The sequence below is a fragment of the Rousettus aegyptiacus genome, unplaced genomic scaffold (assembly GCF_014176215.1).
Source record: "Rousettus aegyptiacus isolate mRouAeg1 unplaced genomic scaffold, mRouAeg1.p scaffold_m13_p_3, whole genome shotgun sequence".
Lineage (NCBI taxonomy): Eukaryota > Metazoa > Chordata > Mammalia > Chiroptera > Pteropodidae > Rousettus > Rousettus aegyptiacus.
In genome coordinates this window covers 58977764-58999495 of record NW_023416306.1, presented here as the reverse complement: position 1 = coordinate 58999495, position 21732 = coordinate 58977764, and the positions used below count along the sequence as shown (strand labels likewise).

The following is a 21732-nucleotide window of genomic DNA, read 5'->3' as shown; positions in this document are numbered from 1 at the left end:
ATATTTACAAGCCTATGGAAGATAAAGTTATATTTCCATATTCATACTAGAATTCAGGAATATTTTATTTTTACCTTCACAGTGGAGCTCAAGGTAGGGATTGAGGTAGAGATAAAAGTGATTAAAATAAAATGAAAAGGTGAAACTGTATAAAAGAATCACTTGCAAGCGACCCTCATAACATAATATAAAACCTTGTACTCAAAAATCTGACTTAATAGATAACCAAGGAGTAATTGTTATAATTACATAGAAAACAGAACATGGCACAGCTCTGGTGTATTTAAATGGTTCTTTATTTAAAATGTCTAAAAACTAACTTATAGTCAAGGGACACTCCAACTGAAAGTGTTGTAAGTCACTAAATATTTTCAACCCATTAATCATCAAGGTAAAATATTCCGAAAGTATAATATATTTATATGTACAGTTGATTATTCACTAAACTCATACTTAGTTTATCAAATATATGGACTTTTCGCAAAGGTGACGGTTTGGGAAATGAACATTTGCTGAAATTTATTGTATGCCAGGTGTCAGGCGAGGCACTTCACATAAGCTATCATAGATTTTTACATGAGTTTACTAAAGTTCAATGTACAGTTTAAAGAACAGAAATCAGGAGGCTGGGCTCTGTTTGGGCTAGTCGCTCAACTCTTTACACCTCTGACATATGCCAGGATTAGTCTAAACACCCTCTGGTCTATAATTAAATCGAGTAAATATATCAAGGTGCACCGATCCTCTCAGAAGAGTGTGCTTCTAGTGAGTCCTTTGCCTTCCAGGAGGACTTCCATTTAAGGTCGTGTGGCATGCACACTGCATTGCTATATCCTCTGGCCCCAGACTGCATCTGCCCACAGGCAGGAGTGCCATTTCTTCACAGAAATGTGCCATCTACTCTTTGGGACTATAGAGATCCTTTCCTAATTCATATACTCAAAGAGGACAACTTTTTATAATTTGTCCATCAAGAAGAGTTGCTTTTTCTAACTGGTAAACCCAGAGAGGGACTCTTTTGAGAACATACAAAGGCAGCAGTCCTGTCTTCCAGAATATGTATCAGTGTTTGTGTTCATACAGGCACACACAAACACACAACCACACAAGGGATTTTGCTGTTTGTTTTAAAACTCTTAGGCAACAGTGGAGGCCTTAACCTTAATTTTTTGTTAGGTTTCTCATTATCGAAAAGTTTTCATTAATGTCTATAATAAGGTATAGTTAACACTCTTGACAGATTCTATTATTTCCTGTGTGCCTTGTATTTGTTACTACTTCTGATAATGCTTTTTGGTACTTCAAAGTTCAGAATTCAATAGAAAGCCACAACCATTATGGATAGTTGCTGAAAATAGGAAACTGACAATTCACCATTCTAATCACCTACAGGATGAAAATAATCTCTGCAGGATTCTTTTGACCTCTTTTCTAAGAATTCTTCGCAGTTTAAAAACCTTTGCAAGTTGTAGATGTTCTCTACTTCAGAAGTATTTTGAGATGCTGATGGAGGACTGGAGGATATTCTCCTACTAACATTTAAGTCTATCATTTCTTTCACTGAACAATTTTTTATTGGAATGCTACCAGTACCATCGTCTCTTTAATACAGTAAAACGAGATTAAATATCCTCCACAGGTTTCACAGAAGACTGTACAAAGTGAGATCCTGCTCTTTAAGAGGTAATAAATAACTACATCAAAAATGCAGTGCCCTCCCCAGGAGATATACAGATGCTACTGAAGACTTACACCTATATGCATATCAATTCAATCAGAAAGGAGCATCTTACCCAATTTAAAGCAATAAATATATTTTTCTTTAACTTGATCAACAATTTTGAATTTAGCTAGGAAAGCCAATAGATTTACTACTTTTTAAAATCTCACATAGGAGGAAAAATCCTCAAATCAATGGTGACTCAGCTTAACTAAATTCATTCAAACTGGCTTAATTAAAAATACTAGCTTACAAGATATATGATTAAAGAAAATGGCAAAGATAGGAAAGGGTAACTGACATGAACAACAAGCAGTTCTAAAGGTTATGTGGACTGGCTTATTTCTATATTCCACAGTTAAATTTTTCCAAAGGATTTTTGAGTTGGTTAAAACTCATGATGTATCTTTCATTGGCACATTAATAATCTTACCTTTATTAATATTATCTTAAAGATGAAATTTTAAAACAAAAAAAGATATGTACTTAAATTCAATGTGTAAAAAGCCTTTTATTAATAAATATTTAAATGATCTTACCATTTCGTCTTCTGTGTCCAATATTTCCTCTAGATCTGACCGTGAAATGTTCAGGATAGAAGCTGCCAAGGTCTGGGCTTTATGGGTTGAGATTTTACAAGCGTTTTTACTTCTCTGCATTTTTTTAAACTCTCTGATTTGTCGCCTTATCACATGGACATCAATCTGTAACTCTTTGACCAAAGCCTGTAACATATTGGAAAGAATGTGGGCTCATATGGAAGTAATAAATGAAGATAAAGCACTCATAACAGAAAAATGTGAACATACTAACACATTTTTTTTTTATTAGGATTACTCATTTTATTTATTTTGGAAGATAATAGATTGCTCTTTATTTATTTTCAGTATGCAATAAAAGCTCTCTTAAATGACCACATAACCAACTTGCTGGGTTAACTAAAGCTCACTAATCCCTTTCAGACTCACCAGATGATATCCTGGTTGGTGAATGCTTGCAGCAGGCAGGCTACTTTTCATCATGCCAGAATTCAAACACTCCCATCATTTGAGGTGATGCAAGAGTTAGTTCCATTTATTTCTAAGTGTGTGTATATTAGTTTTCACAGTTTAGTTACGTAATTTATTTAATAATTACATAAACTGATGAAATGTGACTGCAGAAAGTTGTTTCTATTTTATTAAAACTGGATTAGAAATGTTTTGGAAGGACTCGATAAAGACAAGTTGGGCAAAGTGCAATTAACGTGTGGGCAACACAACATTACAGAATTGAAAAAAAATCATAAAAATCTAGGATTGCTTCACAAAAGCCTTTAAATTTTGCCTTTGAGAAATTAATAAATGCTAGCCCATGGCATACCTATGTGCACATAAGAAAAAGACTCTGGGTGGACAGACTCCTGCCTACCTTTGTCAGCTGAAAGCAGACTAGCTAGATGTTTGAGATGTTTTCAGTCTTTGCCAGTTCAAGCAATGCTGCAATAAATAATGCTCATATGTACATTTTCCGTTCCTAAGATATATCCCTAGAAGTAAAATTGCTGGACCAAAAGGTGTGTATAACTATAATTTTGAAAGCTGTTACTTAATTCTCCCCCTCTCCAAGATAACACCATGTTATACCTTCACTAAGAATATACGAAAGTATTTCTTTCTCCATACCACTAGCAAAACACCAATCTAGTATCTCAGTATAGTTTGATTTTTCACTGTCTATTTAAGCTTCATTTCTCTTATTAAAAAGCCTTAAGAGATCATTAAATTTCTTCTCCCACTTTTTCTATTTTTCTCATTGATTTATAGAAATTCTTCATATATTAGGGAAGTTACATATGTATATATAAATATATATGCCTGTTGTGTATATCTATTTTTTTTAACTTTGTATTTTTATTTTGACAGTAATTAGTGTTTTATGCCAAGAAAAAATATTTTTAATTTTTTTATATAATCGATGTACTTTTTTTCTCTTCTAATTTAGTGTAATACTTTAAAAAAGCATTGAGATATATGTAAACACATTTTCTAACCATGATTTTGTTCTGCTTTTAAGCTTTTATTTTTCAGCTTTAATATTTTTATCTAGTTGTAATCATTTTTACATAAAATAATTATTACATAAAATTATACTCAGTTGACCCCTATTAAAAAGTCCATCTTTCCCTCACTAATCTCACATGTGTTTATGTTAGTTTCTGGACTTTCTATTGCATTCCATCTTTTTTAATTAGTGAAACTTTATATTTTAACTAATGAGACTTTATAATAAATATTAAAATCTAGGAGAGTAGTTCCCTCTTATTTACCCTTCTTTCAGATTTTCTTGGTAATTTTTGCTTGTTTGCTATTCCATATTAAAGTCATGTTCGGCTTGTCTAGATTTCTTCCCTCTAAAAAAATCTTAATGGTAAATTTATTTGAATCATGTTAAATTTTACTTGAATCATGTAAAATTTCATGATTCAAACATTCTAGGATGTTCAGTCTTCCTAATCAAAGATCATGGTATTTCCTTCCAGTTGTTTAACTTTTTATTTGTTTCTGAGGATCATTTTTAGGTTTACAGAACTAGTTTATATTCTTGGACATTATACTTCGGGGGGTGGAGGCTGCTTCTAATACTGATTACTGTTTGTATATATGATGATTATAAATATATATTTAGCTTACTGACATCATTTATTTGTTATGGCAGTTTTTCAGCTGATTCCTCTTTAGTTTCTAGGAATTGAATCATATCTGCCAAGACATAATTTTACCCATTTTCCAAATTTTCTACCTCTGATTTCTTTCCTTTCTATTGCATCTGTTATTAAGTTCCTCCTGAATAATATTAAACAGTAATATTAATGGACATATTTGATTTGTTCTTGATTTTAGTGAAAGTCCTTCTACTTCCAAGGAAATACTATGCCAACTTTTGAGCTGACAGTCATATATTAATATGTAGTTTAATATAGTTAATTACCTAATCATTTTACTTTTATTTCTTATATAAATGGATATCAAATTGTCTGAAATCCATTTTAACATCTATATAAACTAGTATATTATTTTTCATTATAAAAATATTAATCTGATTAATAGTATTCTTAGTATCAAATTATTCTTACATTTCTGAAATAAACTCCACTGGCTATGAGATATTATTTTTTGTTTTGCTGCTGAATTCTATTTGCTAATATTTTATCTAGGATTTCTCTACTAATATGAGATTGATTGGTTTTAATTGTATGTACCTTTCCAAAAATTTGGACGATATCTTTCTCTTTCCATGTTTTATGGTAGTTTTAATGAGATTGAACTTATTTGCTCTTTACTGATGTGGTAGTGGTCATCTGAATTTGGCTTATGTACCTCAGATGAAGGTACTTTTTAATTTAATTTTTTATTTGTTCTAGAGGGAGTTTTCATACATGATATTTTCCTAGAAAATTATCCACTTCATCCAGGCTTTCAATTTAATTTGCAGAGAGCTGAGCTAAGAAGTCTGCCATGACTGTATTTTATTCTGTCTATGGTTACTGTCACTTATCATTTGTTATTTTGTATAGTTTTACTTTCTCTTTTTCTTAATTAGGTAAGTTAAAATTTCATTTATTTAATTGTTTTCTCCTTTTTTCCCCCAAAAACAAGTCTTACATTCATTTATTAATTCCACATTTTTAATTCATTAATTTTATTTCAATCTTTAGATTCTAGTTATTTAATTATTGAGTTGAATATTTATTTTCATTTCTCTTGTTAATATAAGTACATAAGACTATAATTTTTTTAGCACTGCTTTAGCTGTATTCTATGAATTTTGATAATTCTACAATGTAATTTTTTTAGGGATATTCTGCAATTGGTTCACATTCTCTTCTTAACCCAAGAACTTTTTTTCTTTTAAATATTTAGGTGGCAGTTGATCTCCTTTTAGTGGGTTTACAATTAATCGTAGTTTCATTATATTATTCTCAGGGAATGTTATCTATATTAGTTCGTTATCTATTATTAGTTCTACTTCTCAGAATTAACTGAGGTTATCTTTGTGGTGTCTCAGGTTAAATTACCTGAAAACAGACTGAGATGAAGATTTCTGTGCAGGAGGATTGTGGAGAAGTGTACACAGGAACAAGACATAAGAAATTTAGGGAAGCAGGATTGGGCAAACAGAAATGTTGGACCACACAGGAGTTTCACCAGAGGCTTCACGCCATATTATAAGGAGCTCTGGGGCTGAGACAGCTTGTCTGACTTGTCTCATCTTTGTTTTTGTCCCCCTTATACATGAACATGAACTTTTTACTTAGCTGTTCTCTCTCTCTCTATTTTGTCCAGAAACTTTACTAGAATATATCCAGGGTATCACATATTAGATCAATTTTCCATGATTTATGTTATGTTCTTAGAAGTCTCCTTATTTATTTATTAATCCAAATTATTTTTGGATTATAGCTTCAATATTTGTTCTGTTCCATTATTTTAGTTTTCTTCTTGGGAGATTGGAATTATACACATGTTGACTGTCACTTGCTTCAAAAATCTTTTTTCCCCAATTTTTAAAACTGAGGCATAATTAGAATAAAATAGTGCACACATTTTAAGTATTTAGTTTAATGAGCTTTGACAGTTCTATGCATCTATGTAGCCACCACTCTGCTCAAGATTTAGAAAATCTTCATATTCCATAAATTTCCCTGATGCCCCTTCCTGGGCAATTCCTCCCACAAACAGACAGTAACTGTTCTGATTTATATTATCTTAGATTAATTCTGCTTGTTCTGGAATGCCATATAAATGAAATAATATACTATGTACTCTTCTATGTAAGGAATTTCTTTTCTTGGCTACTATGAAAAAAGCTGTCTCCTACAGATATGCCTGTCTGTGTAATTCTTCCTTAGTCCCTGCCCATCTTCTCACTGAAAGCAAACAAGTTCTAGTAAGTTCCTATCACAAACCACAGCAGATCCATTCTACTATTGCCAACATGAGATTTAGAATTTGTGCCTCATGTGACCTTCATCTTTGGAGAGTGTATTTTTTGCTTAATCTTTCCGAAGTCTGCAGCACTTAAGGATTCTTTCCATGGTGTCTTCTTTCTGCTTCCTTTTACATGTCTTTAGTCTTATCTGTTTTGGGTTGTTGTTCCATGCATTTTAAAATATACAGTTTTAGCTATGACTGACATCTACTGTCAAAAGGAGTTGAATTTTTGTTTCTTATTCTCTTTATCTATTGTATAATTCCAAGGGAGAGAAGGGGAGAAATGATTTTACCCCTCCATAATCAAGTAAAAATTCTTCAATGGATTTTTCTCTAATATTTAATATGAAAAATCCAAACATGGAAAAAGTTTAAAGAAATGTATAGTGCACAACCATGGACCCATTACTTATATGCTACAGTTAGCTTTTGCTAAACTTGCTTTATTACTTATCTATCAATCCATCTTACTTTGTTGATGTATTACAAAGGAAGTTGCAGATATCTGTATAGTTCTTCCTAAACACTTAAGCATTCACATCGTTAACTAAATACCAATATTTATTTACAGTTCCCTTCACTACTTTTTGAGATAAAATTTATATACAGTGAGATGTGTAAGTCTCAATCGTACGGTTTTATGAGCTTTGACAAAACACTGGGTACTCACACTCAGATCAAAGCAAATAACATTTCCATCACGCCAAAAGTTCGCCTGTGTCCCTTCCTAGCCAATTCTCAACCCTAGTTCCCAAAGGCAACAACTCTCTCATATTTTTTCCTCTATAGATCAGTTTGCCTATTCTATAAATTCACGTAAATGGAATCACACAGTATTCACTATTTGGTCTCTGGATTCTTTTATAATATATTTGAGTTTCATCCACATTGTTATATTAATAAGTAGTTCATTTCTTTTTATTGCTGAGTTGCTACTCCATTTTCCTGTAGATGGACAGGTGGGCTATTTGTAGTTCCTGACTATTGTGAATGAAATGGCAATAAATATTCCCGTACACATTTTGTGTGTATGTGTATACACATGTTTTCATTTCTCTTTGTGTAAATACCTAGAAGTAGAATTGCTGAGTTATATAGTAGGTGAATGATTCATTTATCAGAAACTCCTAGTTTTCCCCCAAACCTTGCATCACCAACAATAGATGAAAATTCTCCAGTCTCCACATTCTTTCCAACATTTACATGTTTTTCTTGAATTTTTTCTAAAAATTTTATTTTTTTGATGCTATCATCAGTTGAAAACTTTCATTTAATTTTCTAATTGTTTACTGCTAATACATAAAAATCATTTAAATTTTGTACTTTGATCTTGTAGCCTATGAAATGGTTATACTCTCTTGTTAATACTAGCAGTTGTTTCATAAATCTTCAGGACTTTCTACATAAAGAATGATGTTTTATCAGAGGAATGTAAGTCAAAACAATAATGAGATATCACCTCATGCACATTAAGACAGCTACTATCAAAAAAATGAAAAATAACAAGTGTTGCCAAGAATATGGAGAAATTGGAACATTTGTGCACTGTTGGCAAGATTATAAAATGGTAAAACTATTCTGTCCCAATGCTCTATGCATATATTTCTGCACTAATCATGCTATTTTATTTCCGATAGCTTTATAACCTGTTTTGATATTTGTTAAGAAAAACCTTCCTCTCCCTACCCATTCTTCTTCTTCAGCCATCTTCATTCCTTCTCCTTCAGTAAATTTTTTGGAATCAGTTTGTCAATATCTGGGACTGCGCTGATATTTAGATTAATTTTGGAATGACATCACATTTATAATACTGATTCATCCAATTCAGAAAAAGAGCACATCGTCCCACTTATTTAACTCTGTTTTACGTCTTTTTATTGTTTGATCATTTGTTTTATAAGTCTCTTGCATTTCTTGAAAGATTTATTCCTAGTTATTTAATAGATTTTTTCATTATTGTAAATAGAAATTTTAAAATAGCCTTTTAATATATGTTATTATCTGTAAAGCCTACTTTATTTTATATGTTGACCTTGTTTTGAACTTGTTGCTGAATTATTTGGTTAGTTTTAATAGTTCATAATTGTATTCTCTTTGATTTTCTAGATACACAAACATATCATTGACAGTCTGGTTGTATACATTCCCATAATTATATATTTTTCTCATTTATTTGCATTTCCTAGAACTTGTAGAGTAAGTTTTGATAGTAGCAATGAAAGAGGCATCTATGCCTTATTCCTGAGTGTGATGAAAATTCTTCTAATGTTACACACACAAAAAAATGTTTACTGTAGGTTTCTGGAAGGTATCTTTTATCTCATACATCAGATAAGACATAGGTTTGATTGCTGTTATAATGGCCACATATAAAAGTTGGAAGTTCATTCCATTTTTCTGTAAAAGTCCAAGAATAAGTATTCCAAGGTTATATAACAGCTTCATAATGTTGGGAACCCAGTTTTCCTTCTGCTTTTGGTCTGCCATTTTTAAAAAGTTTTATTGAGACATAATCTATATATCTTAAAGTTCATTCAAAGTAATATATTTTTATTAAGAACTTTTCTCTAAAAACAGCTGTCATTTATCCTTTTATTATAATAGCAGATGGAAAGAATTCATTCAAATTGGATTGCATTATAAAACTGCTTAAAAATCATAGTTAAGAGGTGATGTCACCAAAATGGTGGAGTAGGAGACCCAGCTTCCTTCTCACCATGATGATCAACAATTAGCTATCCAAGAACAAACATAGCTCTGGTGGAGCTCAGGTTCCACTTAAGAAACTTCAGCAACATGTGGAACAGAAAAACCCGAGAATAATCACATACAGAAGAAAGGAAGAACAGCTTCATTTTGCATGCATCATCCCAGCCTAGACCCACAGCTAATCCTCATTATTGTGCATGTGTTAGGAACTAACTCCATCAGCACCTACATACCACTGGCCTGACTCCTGTCACAGGTTTCCAATGACACGTGAGTGCCGTGGTAAGGCCTGGTAGCCAAGGGACTACATGCCTATACCAAGGCCCCCACAGCTATTTGTGGGCCAAGATACAGCCCTTTCTCCTGTCGCTGGCCTGTACCACTGGGCTCACCTACAGCTAACCCCTCCAGCTGTGCTCTCCATACTCCCAGCCCAAGTTCCATCGCTGGCCTCCACCACCATGTGAGGCTCTATGTTAAGCAAAAAATGCCTACATAAGATAAATGATATAACTTTACACCTTAAGAAACTAGAAAAAGAACAATGTGATCCCAAAGTTAGGAAAAGGAAGGAAATAACAAAGATCAGAGAGGAAATTAAAGAAATAGAGATTAAAAAAAAAAAAAAGACAATAGAAAAGATCAATGAAACTAAGAGCTGTTTTTTGAAGAGATAAACAAAATAAAATGTTAGCTAGATTTACTATGAAAAAAAGAAAGAGAACTCAAATTAAGAAAAGTAGAAATTAAAGAGAAAACTACAAAAATACAAAGAATCTTAAGAGGTTACCATCCACTAATTAAGAAGCTCATTATATATCAACAAATTGGACAACCTAGAAGAAGCGGATAAATTCTTAAAACATATAACCTACAAAAACTGAATTAAGAAGAAATAGAAAATTTGAACAGACCAATAATGATTAAGGAGGTTGAATTAGCAATCAAAAACCTCCCAACAAAGAAAAGCCTAGGAGATGATGGCCTCACTGGTGAATTCTACCAAACATTTAAAGAAGAATTAATTAGATTAATTCAAATCTTCAAAAAGATTAATATAAATCTTTCTCAAATGCTTCCAAAAAATTGAAGCAGAGAGAAGACGCCTCAACTCATTCTATGAGGCCAGCATTATCCTGATACCAAAGCCAGATAAGATCACTACAGGAAATGAAAACTACAGGCCAATATTCCTGATGAATGTAGATGTCAAAACTCTCAACAAAATACTAGCAAATTGAAATCAACATTGCATTAAAAGGAACATATGTCATGATCAAGTGGGATTTACCCCTGGAGCACAAGGATGGGTCAACAAATGCAAATCAACCAATGCATTAATGATGTGAAGGATGAAATTCATGTGATTATCCTGATAGATACAGAAAAAGCAATGGACAGGATTCAACATCCTTTCATGATAAAAATTATCAACAAAATAGGTATAGAAGGAACATACCTCAACATAATAAAGTTCATATATGACAAGCCCACTGTTAACAATATACTCCATGGTAAAAGTTGAAAGCATTCCCTCTAAGATCTGGAATAAATCAAGGGTGCCCACTCTCACCATTCCTATTCAGCATAGTGCTAGAAGTCCTAGCCAGAGTAATTACGCAAGAAAAAAAAAAAAAAAGGCATCCAGATCAGAAAGGAAGAATTAAAACTCTGTTTTTTTATGACATGATTTTATATAGAGAAAACTGTAAAGACTTCACCCAAATCTTGTTAGAACTAATCAACAATTCGGTAAAGTTGTAAGATACAAAATCGACATATAAAAATTAGCTGTGTTTCTGTACACTAACAACAAAACATCTGAAAAATAAAGCAAGCAATTGCCTTCATAATAGCTCCTAAAATAATAAAATCTTAAAACTAAATTTAACCGAGGAAGTGAAAGCTTTCTCTCTAAGATCGGGAAGTTCTCAGATCTTATGATAAGACATTAATGAAAGAATTGAAGAAGACACAAATACATGGAAAGCTATCCCATACTTGTGGAACAGAAGAGTTAATATTGTTAAAATATCCATACTACTCAAAGCCATCTACAGATTCAATGTAAAACCTATCAAAAATCCAATGTCATTTTTCACAGAAATAGAACAAACAATCCTAAAATCTGTATGGAACCACAAAAGACCTTGAATAGCCAAACTAATCTTGAAAAAGAACAAAGCTAGAGACATTGTACTTCCTGATTTCAAACTACATACAACTCATACTACTCAACAGCAAACCCTCGAACAAAACAATTTAAAAATGGGCAAAGGTCCTGAATAGACATTTTTCTAAAGAAAACATACAAATGGCCAACAAGTACATAAAAAGGTCCTCAACCTAGCTAATCATCAGGAAAATCCAAATCAAAACCAAAATGAGAAATCACCTTACACCTGTTAGACAAGAGATAACGAATGGTGGCAAGGATATGGAGGAAACTCCTGTGCACCGTTAGTGGGAATGTAAATAGGTGCATCCACTGTAGAGAACAAAACAGACAACCCTCAAAAACTTATAAATAGTACTGTCATATGTTCCAGCAATCCCCTTTCTGGGTATATACCCAAATGAAATGAAATCAAGATTTTGAAGAGATGTCTGCACTCCCATGTTCACCACTAATATTCATAATAGCAAAGACACGGAAACAACCTAAAGTCTCTATCGATGGATGAATGGATAAAGAAAATCCAGTAAATACATATAATAGAATAGTACTCAGCCATAAAAAAAAGAAGGCAATCCTTCCATTTTTGACAACAAAGATGGAACTTCAAAGCATTATGCTAAGTGAAATATGTCAGACAGTGACAAACAAATACTGTATGATCTCACTTATTTGTGAAATCTTAAAAAGTTGAACTCATAGAAGAAGAGAGCAGAACAGTTATTTGCCAGGGAGGAACCAGGCACTGGCAGAGAAAATGAGATTCTGGTCAATGGGTCAAATTTCCAGTTATAAGAACATGTTTTCAGGATCTAATGTATAGCATAACAACAATAATTAACAATACTTTTTGTATATTTGAAAACTGCTATGAGAGTATATTTAAATGACCTCACCATAACTACAACAACAATAAAGTAGTAATTATGTGAGATGTGTTAACTAACCTTATTGTGGTAAACATTTCATAATATATACATGTATCAATTCATCACATTGCATACCTTAAACTTAAACAATGTTACATGTCAATTATTTCTCAATAAACCGGAGGAAAAGAGAACAGAAAAAAAATCATAAGAGACTAGATCAGTGCCAAAGTATTAACAATTATACATATAAAAATAAAATTATAATGCTCCATAAATGTTCTCACTAAAGAAGCAAGACATTTATATGCCCAAAACATCTTACTAAATCTCACCAAAGCAAGTACATGTTGATAATTAAATGGTTTAAGCTTCAGGCTAAATGTTGTTCTTTGGCTGGTATTTATTTCACAGCTAACAAAAATCATTGAGAAGATGGAATTTGGCATATGACTCTCACATACAAGCCCATTAACAAGCCTATATCAGGGCTCAATCAAACTGAGCAAATACTTCTAGAAATTTCCCTTGTGTGTTTCATTCGGTTATTAGGAGAATTCAAAGCCTCAACTCTGCCACATATATCCAGCCCAGATGCTCAAAGCGCTTGATTTCACCCCAGGGCAAAATTCCATATTCAAGACTAGATCTAGAACAGATGGCCACTCCACCTCTTCTATAATCTCGTTGTGCCCTATTAATAAATGAAAAGACTAAAGGGAACACGGATTCCACAACAGCGCCAGAACAAACATTATTACTATTAATACTACTACTAATATTTATTAAGTACTTTTGTGTACAGGATACCCTAATAAGCTCTGCACAGAATGAGTCCTGGTGACTACCATGTTCCACGTAGGAACTACGTACATTCTTGAGACCCATTAAAGAACGCGCACAGTGCTAGCCTTCACAGAGTTTTCAATCTAAGCAGTGTCCAGTCACATTATTGAAGCAGATATAAACTCAATTCCTCAAAGGCGGCGTTGCACACAGTATGGGGGAAAGTTGTAGAGCAGAGGGAAAGAAGATTGGATAGGGTCAACTTACGGAATGTCTTAAATTTTTTAAAAGGTACAAGCTTAGATCTAACCCAGTAGGATTTAGAAAGTCACTGATGGTATGTTGCCTCAGATGGTGGGTCCTGAGTATGTCTGCCTAGTGCTAGGGCTGTAGGTCCAAGGAAAAAAAGAGAAGAATTATATCATTTCATTCCTCAGACCCAAATATCCGGCCTTTGCTGGTGTTTCTCATTTTGGTATTAGTTTGCTAGTGGCCCTTTATTAGAAAAATGAATTAAGCAGCAGAAGTGGTGCCAGTATCAAATATACATTGACCCTAAAACACAGTTAAGAAAAACCAATGTCAAATTATCATTAGAGGTCATGAGTGGTAAAGGTTGCTATTAAATACCAAACTAATATAAATTGTTACACAAATTCAATTACTAGAAACAATTTAAGGCAGTATTTCATAAACTGCATTATGCATAATAATCATTTAGTTAACTTATTAAATGCAGATTATTGGGCCCATCCCAATTGAGACTTTCATTCAATAAATTTGGGGCCCAATATTATACATTCTATTTAAGTGCAATAAAATCAGATGATTCTAATGCAGGCAATCTAAATACCAAACTGAAACAAAGTGGAAAAGTTCCTAAAAAGTACTAAAAATAGTTTAACCATATCTGTTAACTTTCCCTATTATATACTCTTTAATATATTACTCAAATTAAAGCCTTGTGAAACTACAGCAATCCTGAATTTATCTACTAAGACATCCATACACTCATATTATTTGTTGGTGAAAAATACGAAGGACCAATATGTCATTCTTGAACAACTAGAGATTAGATACTCACTTTATCATTAAATATCATTCATGTCCTTGGACATAAGTTAAAAAATATTTTTTAAAAAACTAACTCTTTTTAAACTACTTTATGTGAAGAGGTATACCCATCGCATTTTTATGAGGTCATGAAACTTCAAGTCTACAATCAGATATCTAGTTATAAAATCAATTTTTCTATTCAAAACACTTCTACATATCAATTCTTATTTTTTAAAAGACATTCAGAGATTATTTCAGGAAAAAAGATTTAGCATTTTGTGTAAATCTTATCATTATACGTTTCATATTTTATATCTTGGCTAAAAATTGCAACAAAACAAAAACCTAAGCTAAATACAAAATAAAAGAACAAAAGTTTACGAAGCTAAAGGTCATAATAAAAATAGTTCTACATCATGAATAAAATAATGACAATATTCAATGATAGTATTTGTCATTAAGTTAAACAGTGAGACTATTCAACAGGCATTTGGAAGAAATGACATTTTAAATCTGGAAAATGAAAATTACATTTACTAAAATTAATACTCTGCAATCATTTAGGATCCTCCGAGTCAAGCATTATTGGTTTGACTTTATACCTGTTGAAACCTTTGTTACAAGGGATAAAAGAGATAAAATGTTTTATTCCATTCATTTTGTAGATATTTTTAAAATGAGAAAACTCCCAAGGCATCTATGATTTCCAAGGAAACAAAGTAAGGGATTTGTTCAATATAGGATACTATAGGATATTATTAACACTGGCATAAAATGTTGTAAACTCCTATTTTCAAATGAATGAAGAATATAGCATGATACATAACCAGTTATTTGCTATCTTACATTCAATCTGTAAGCCTAAGAATATTATTTCCTATGAATAACATCAATACCTAAGGGAATAAGGGTGCTTGCAAGTAGTCCATTTTATGTTCACCAGAGGACCTTCTCTCCTGGAGGCTTAAAAGATACCTAACTACTGACCTATCTAGAGAGAGGACCCCACAAAAGAAAAAAAAGACTGATTTGAGAGCACTAACATATTTATAAATATATATATATAATATACTTTAATATATATTATATATGCAATAAATCTAATTGTATGCTTCAAATAATGGTTGGGTTATTTAGGAAAGGAGACAGTAAGTGGTGGTGTTATCTTATTCCATAGGAAAACATTTAAACCTTCATTTTATAAAGGTAAATGAACTGAAAATATTTTATATATTTAAGTAAATTTCTACTACTATGAAAGAAATCACAATGCAAGTTTTTAATAGTTTTTAATAATGCCAGCCTCCTGAAGAAAATAGTATGAGGAACTTTTAATCTCATCCAAGATGAGTTAAAAAAAGAAAAACATTGCAATTTCAGAAGAAAAGTAAAGAATGACTCTCCCACTACAGTCAAACTGTTTCAGTTATTTTTAAATATCAAAATTATTATTAAAATTTCACATTCCTAATGGAAAATTTGATTAGTGATCATTATTGCATGTGGACTTTTTGCGAGGCACTATGGTACATATTGTGGAATAGAGCTTAACAAAACATGTCCTTGACTTTAAGGAATTCGAAATCTATCTAGTGGCAACAGATCTGGTTGCTAAGTATAATAAAAGGCAGAATAAAAGGTACTAAACAGAGGTATAAACAACTCACACTGGGATTAAAGGGAGCTGTGCAATCACCAGATTTCCAGCTCTCTGTACCTCATTTCAATGAAAGCAGAGCTGCTGCTCCTGTTTTTCCAGCAGGGTTAAAGGAGGAATACTGCCCGACTGTGTGGGTCAGATCAAAGGTCTAAAAGATCCTTATAAGGCTTTCAAACAAACCACCTGTTTGCCCCTATATCGGCACCCCCACCTCCCCTTCACCCTCTGCTGTGGTGGTTCCCTGTGGAGTCAACTCCTAAGCCTTTCCAGGTTCTTCAGGTGTCAGAAAATTTCTAGATAGGCACCCTTTGTAAGCGCTTGGGCTTGTTCTCCTTTTGTTCTGCTAAGTCATTTGCCACTTCTCTGGCCATTCCGTTTTGATAGGTTGTGGACTGGGGTTCAGACACCTCCTCGCCTTAATGAACAAGTTTCTGTTTGTTCTTGCTTGGCTGGTTTTCAAAAGAACCATACAATGGAAATTAATCACTTCGTTCTTTCATCTTAAAAAACCTGCCTTGATTACATGATTACTACGATTTCATAACTAAGTTGACATTAAGAAAATAATATTAATAGAATGGAAAAATTTTAAACTCAGCTATAAAAATAAACTGTTTTATAGAAAAATTTTAAACAATGTGGTAAGTAGGGTAGGATAAGATGCTTTCTGGGTTAGAAAAACAGAAAGAAACTTTCAAGTACTCCCCCAATCTTTGAAGTAGGCCACTGACTAATTCTGCCTGAACTAAAGTACAAGGTAGTAAGGCAAAAATAATTCAAACCTTCACAAATTTGGTGAACTCTTCCACTTTCTCATTGGTTAACATCAGTTTCTTCTGTGCACTTTCTAGAGCCTGCTCACTTTGTAATGCTAATCCTTGAAGATGCTTAGATGCTGCTGTTTCAATTTCTGCCATTGCAGATTCAGTCTCATTTATTTTTGATACTAAGAGAGAAAGCTTGAGATCCTGCAAAGACCAGTAGTTATAAGACGATTTCATAAATAGATTTGGAAGAGTTACTTATATGTATCAGATAGAGACAGGTTTACACACCTCTATATATGTATTTACTTTTATTTAGGTAAAATTGATGGTTGTTTTTATTTTCAATAAAATATCCTGAGCACATATTCTTATATACTTATCATCAAAATTAGTTTATGCTTTTTAAAAATTATAAATCTTTAAAAACATAGAGGCCATTTCAGAGCAAATGGTCTCATATATCAAATGGAAATATTTAATTAGTTTATAAGTTTAAATGGACCTAAAAATTATATCTATTTGTGACAGTTATTAAGAATAGTTTTCATTTACAAGAATTATAAAGACACAAAATCTGTTTCTCTAATACAGGACCACTTTGAATGTTAAACAAATTCTTAGTGTTTCATGTAAAGAAAAAAGTGTTTTTTGCAGTTATCTGAAACACTGAAGTAGCTCATGATAGTTTGGGGAAAGAAATAATTACAACTTTAAAAATGAAAGAGACATTGTTATAGGCCATCTCTAAGCTAAAATATCGTAAGAGGATACCTTTTTTTCTAGCTCTTCTTTAGTTTTCTGATACATCTGTTCATATTGTGACTTCTCTTTAACAGTGACACTAAGTCTTTGCTTTAGCGACTCAATCGATACTTTCTTGTTGGAACACTCCTCAGTTAATGTCTTCACCTACAGTAAAAGCACAGAGGCAATTACTATTGGTAAAGGCATTCTAGTAGTATCCCAGAAACCAAACAAATACATTTATAAGTCTAATTTCATTTATTTTCTCATAAATGATATCGAAATCAAGAATAATAAGATTTGTAGAACTCATATCATGAATGAGGACTAACAGTCCTTAAACCAATAGCAAAACCAAAATTCGCACAAAAGAAGTATGAATACTGGTATCTGTCTTCCATCTAATAATACAATATTAATTTTAAATACATTTCCTTTAATTATTAACCTAAACATCCTTAAGCAGGAATGGTTGTTTTTGATTCTTAAACAAGCCCAGTTACAGATAACTTTCAGTTGTATTCTCCAATGTTACATGTACTTTTTAGAATAAATGTAAATAATACAGCATATTATACATTTGAAAAAAATAAGAGAAGAAATAGTCTTTCTTTTTCTGTTTAATGCCACAAAAGACATGTAATTACTTATACAAAGATTCTAAGACTTTATCCAAAATGATTATTAGTTTAAAAATACGCAAAATTTAAAAGTAACACTGAACAAAACCTATAGAAAATAATTATAATTTACGTGGGCGTGTGGAAGGGAAAAAGTAAGAAAATTCATATTCATTTGTGTTGCTCATGTAAAATTTTCTCTCTTAAATTCATTTGAGCTAATTGTTACTTACATTTTTATCTCCAACAAAGAAAGTAAGGGAAATGCTCTCTATGGAGTGTATAACATCTAGCGAATGCCAAAGCACAAGCTGCTTTATGAGTTGTGCAAATTGCACCTTTTTTTTATCTCTTAGTCAGCAAATTGCTGATTTCTACTTTGGAGTCAGATATTATATAAATATTTTATTATATTACGATACTGTTTCAATTTAAGTTCCACATTTGATATTATATTAATTTCAGGTGCACTGAATACTGGTTAGACATTTACATAGCTTAGGAAGTCTTCCTAAGAACACTGAATTAAGAGTATACAAAGACTTTTAAAAAAGTGTGGTAATACACTTTTTAAAAACTTTTGATAGTTATTGGTTACCACTGTTTTCATTTAAAAATATATGCTTGATTCTATCATTAAAAAATTGTAGTTTAAATAAAATCAAATGCTGACTAAAATGGAAATATGTATCCTGGGAATATTCACTATATTTAAAACTAAATGATTATCTTCTCATGGTATATTTACAAATATTAAGAGAATGTGTGCTATTTATGTATAAGATTTTGGAGTCTTGAATTTTAAAACAAATAATATACTTTCAGAGCAAATAATATAATTATGTAACAGTACCCATATATTCTATGAATATTTTCTATAAATTTTATTAAGAAAAGTGATTTTTTGTGTGTGTCAGGAACATAAATTGATACCTTTTTTTCAAGATTTTCTAACATTTCATTAATACTCTCAGTACTTTCCAAATTTACTTTCTGTCGAAATTTCAAGTCTTCTATCAAATGTCTTTTCATGGTTATATCCCTTTCCAATCGTGACATCCTTGAAAGGTAAAAAAGGCATTTTATCAAAAGTGATAGAAAATACTTTCACAATAATAATACCTTATGTATTATCCCATGTTATACACACTGTTCATTTTTAAATGCTCTCTGATATTAATGAAATTGTAAATTAATAAAATAATTGCATGGAGTAAATATTGCCCTATTATATTTTGAGTACTCCTAAAATGTATAATCCAGTTGTGACTTGCTAATTATAGTATTATATATGCTTTACACAAAAAAAATTCAGAAAGATTAATAAAATTTATGAAGTCAAAATTTTATATTTACATTAGACTTCCATTGCTAAGAAAATTCAAAGTGATATTCACAAGCCATAAAAAAGCACAACAGTGATAAGAAACAATTCCATACTTTAATAAACAAAAGTAAAATCCAATATCATGTAAAGGCACTAAACTTAGATATGATATCTTCTAATTTAATATCGTATGAGATTGAATTGCCATATTAGTTTGGCTTGAGTTGATAACATGTTGAGTATAAAATGGTAGATGCAGTGATAACTACTTCTACTATTACTACTGTAATAACAATAGCCTACATATATTGACTACTTACTATGTGCTAGTCACTGTCATAGAGCTTTACATGTACTAACTCATTTAATCCTAACAAGAACTTTATGAGTTAATACTACATTGAGGCACAGATCTAGTAGGTAGAGGGGCCAGGATTCAAAGAATGTTTCTCCAGAGCCCTCAAGGTTACACAATAAGCAAGACTGCTTTTAAATAGATAAATAAACCTCAAGATAGTCTGTTTAAAAAATTAAACAATCTTTTTGTCTAATAGTTTTATCTGTTAATATCACTTTTTAAGTGATCTTCATGTATAATGTGGTACACTATACATGTATGTATGTGAAATATATATATGTATAAAATGACAGACTGGAATTCTATCAAAGATGTTATCACCTCTAAGCTCTAGTATATTTATAAAAAATAGAGAAAGAAAATCAGTTGAGACTGTGAGATAGAACATTTTAAACCCTTTTTTATTAATAAACACATAAAATACAAACTTTCATAACCCTCCAGTTATTTTAAATACAAATTAAACTCTCCGTTTTTTCCACCTTAGCTTTATAAGCTTACGTATTAAATCCAATATAAGGATTAATCTATGTATACATCTTAGATAAAATAATTACTATATTCTAAAGTTTTTGTTCATAGTATTTAGACTATTAATATTTATTCAAAATTAAATGTTTACTCTAAGAAGGAAAACATAACTTCAAATATTATTACTTTAATTAAAAAATAGTAACTATATTGTCATCAACTAGACTATATGTAATATTCCTTAAATTTTCATCTTAAGTAGGCTCAAGGATGAACTAAGGAAAGAAAACAATTTTTAACAAGCTGGTATTGTTTTTTTGGAGTGCAATGTTTAATAGTAACTGCCACTAGGTGGCACCAAATACAATAGATAAAAATATGAAGAACATACTTTTCATGCATTTCCTTTACGTGTTCTTCTTTCGCTAGGAGTTCATATTTCAGAGACTTCGCATTTGATGACTGTTTAGTTAGTTCATTAGTTGCATTCTAGGTTAAAAATATACACAAATTCAAATATATCTTTCAATCTTGTTCTAAAACGGTATAAAAATAGATATCGAAATAGATGCCATTCTCATGAAGAGTAATAAATTGGCAGTGATTAAAGTTATAATTAAAATGAACATTTAAATATTTTCAAATGCCTTATTTTACATGTTTTAATACAAATATTACGGCATACTAAAGTTTTTACATAACATACCAAAACCATAGAGGTACACAATCATATGACAATTGAAAAGAATACACACAACCCAAATCTACATTTACGGGAGATGTGGATTGTCTTTATAAAATATAAATGTGTATGTGATTGATTAAGTATTTTAATAGTTTAATAAGATCACTAAAAAATAATGATAGATTTACTAGTAACAAACTCAATTATGATTACAAATGCTCTGCTGCTTTGCTGCTTTTCCCCATCAAGAGGTAGAATTCCTCTCCCAACCCTTTAAATCTGGACTGGCCTGTAATTTGCTTTGACCAAAATGATGTGGCAGAAATGAAACAGTGTAAGTATCAGATCATGGGTATAAACAATTGTAGCTTGCCCTGGGATCACCTTCTAAGAAATAGAGAGGAAAAGACCATTTGGAGAAATACTAAGGTACCCCAGATGACAGCCAGCTGACCAACTGCCAGGCCCATGAGTGAAGCTATCTTGGAACTTCCAGGCCAGGTAAATCCTTGGTTTAGAGGAATGCAGGCATATGAGGGAACTCAGAAGACAGCAGTAAAAGGACTGTCCACCCATTGGGTAAGAAATAATAAATTGATACTGTTTTAAGCCACTATATGTTTGGATGATTTCTTAGATAGTAATAGATAACTGATGAGAATCTAATTAATACTAAATAGTTCCTAACTTGAACTTATTAATAATACTAATTATTATTTATATATACAGCTTTTTGGTATTTGTTGTCCATGCAGCCTAGGAGCCAGAGGTAGTAATTAAAGGGTTAGGACCCCTAACTTTCAATTTTGAC

General features: G+C 31.7%; 1 protein-coding gene across 11 annotated transcripts in view; it reads right to left on the bottom strand.

Moving 5' to 3' along the window:
• Window positions 1-21732, bottom strand: part of CNTLN (centlein) — a 250801-nt gene that overhangs the window by 10049 nt on the left and 219020 nt on the right. For 9 of the 11 annotated variants that reach the window (XM_036238532.1, XM_036238534.1, XM_036238533.1 and 6 more), the window contains 5 exons: window positions 20628-20725; window positions 19014-19140; window positions 17488-17625; window positions 16732-16917; window positions 2260-2445 (listed from right to left, as the gene is read on the bottom strand). In XM_036238532.1, the coding sequence (XP_036094425.1) occupies window positions 2260-2445; window positions 16732-16917; window positions 17488-17625; window positions 19014-19140; window positions 20628-20725 (735 nt within the window). The remainder of the gene's footprint in view (window positions 1-2259; window positions 2446-16731; window positions 16918-17487; window positions 17626-19013; window positions 19141-20627; window positions 20726-21732) is intronic. The other 2 variants (XM_036238539.1, XM_036238541.1) reach the window with 2 other exon arrangements.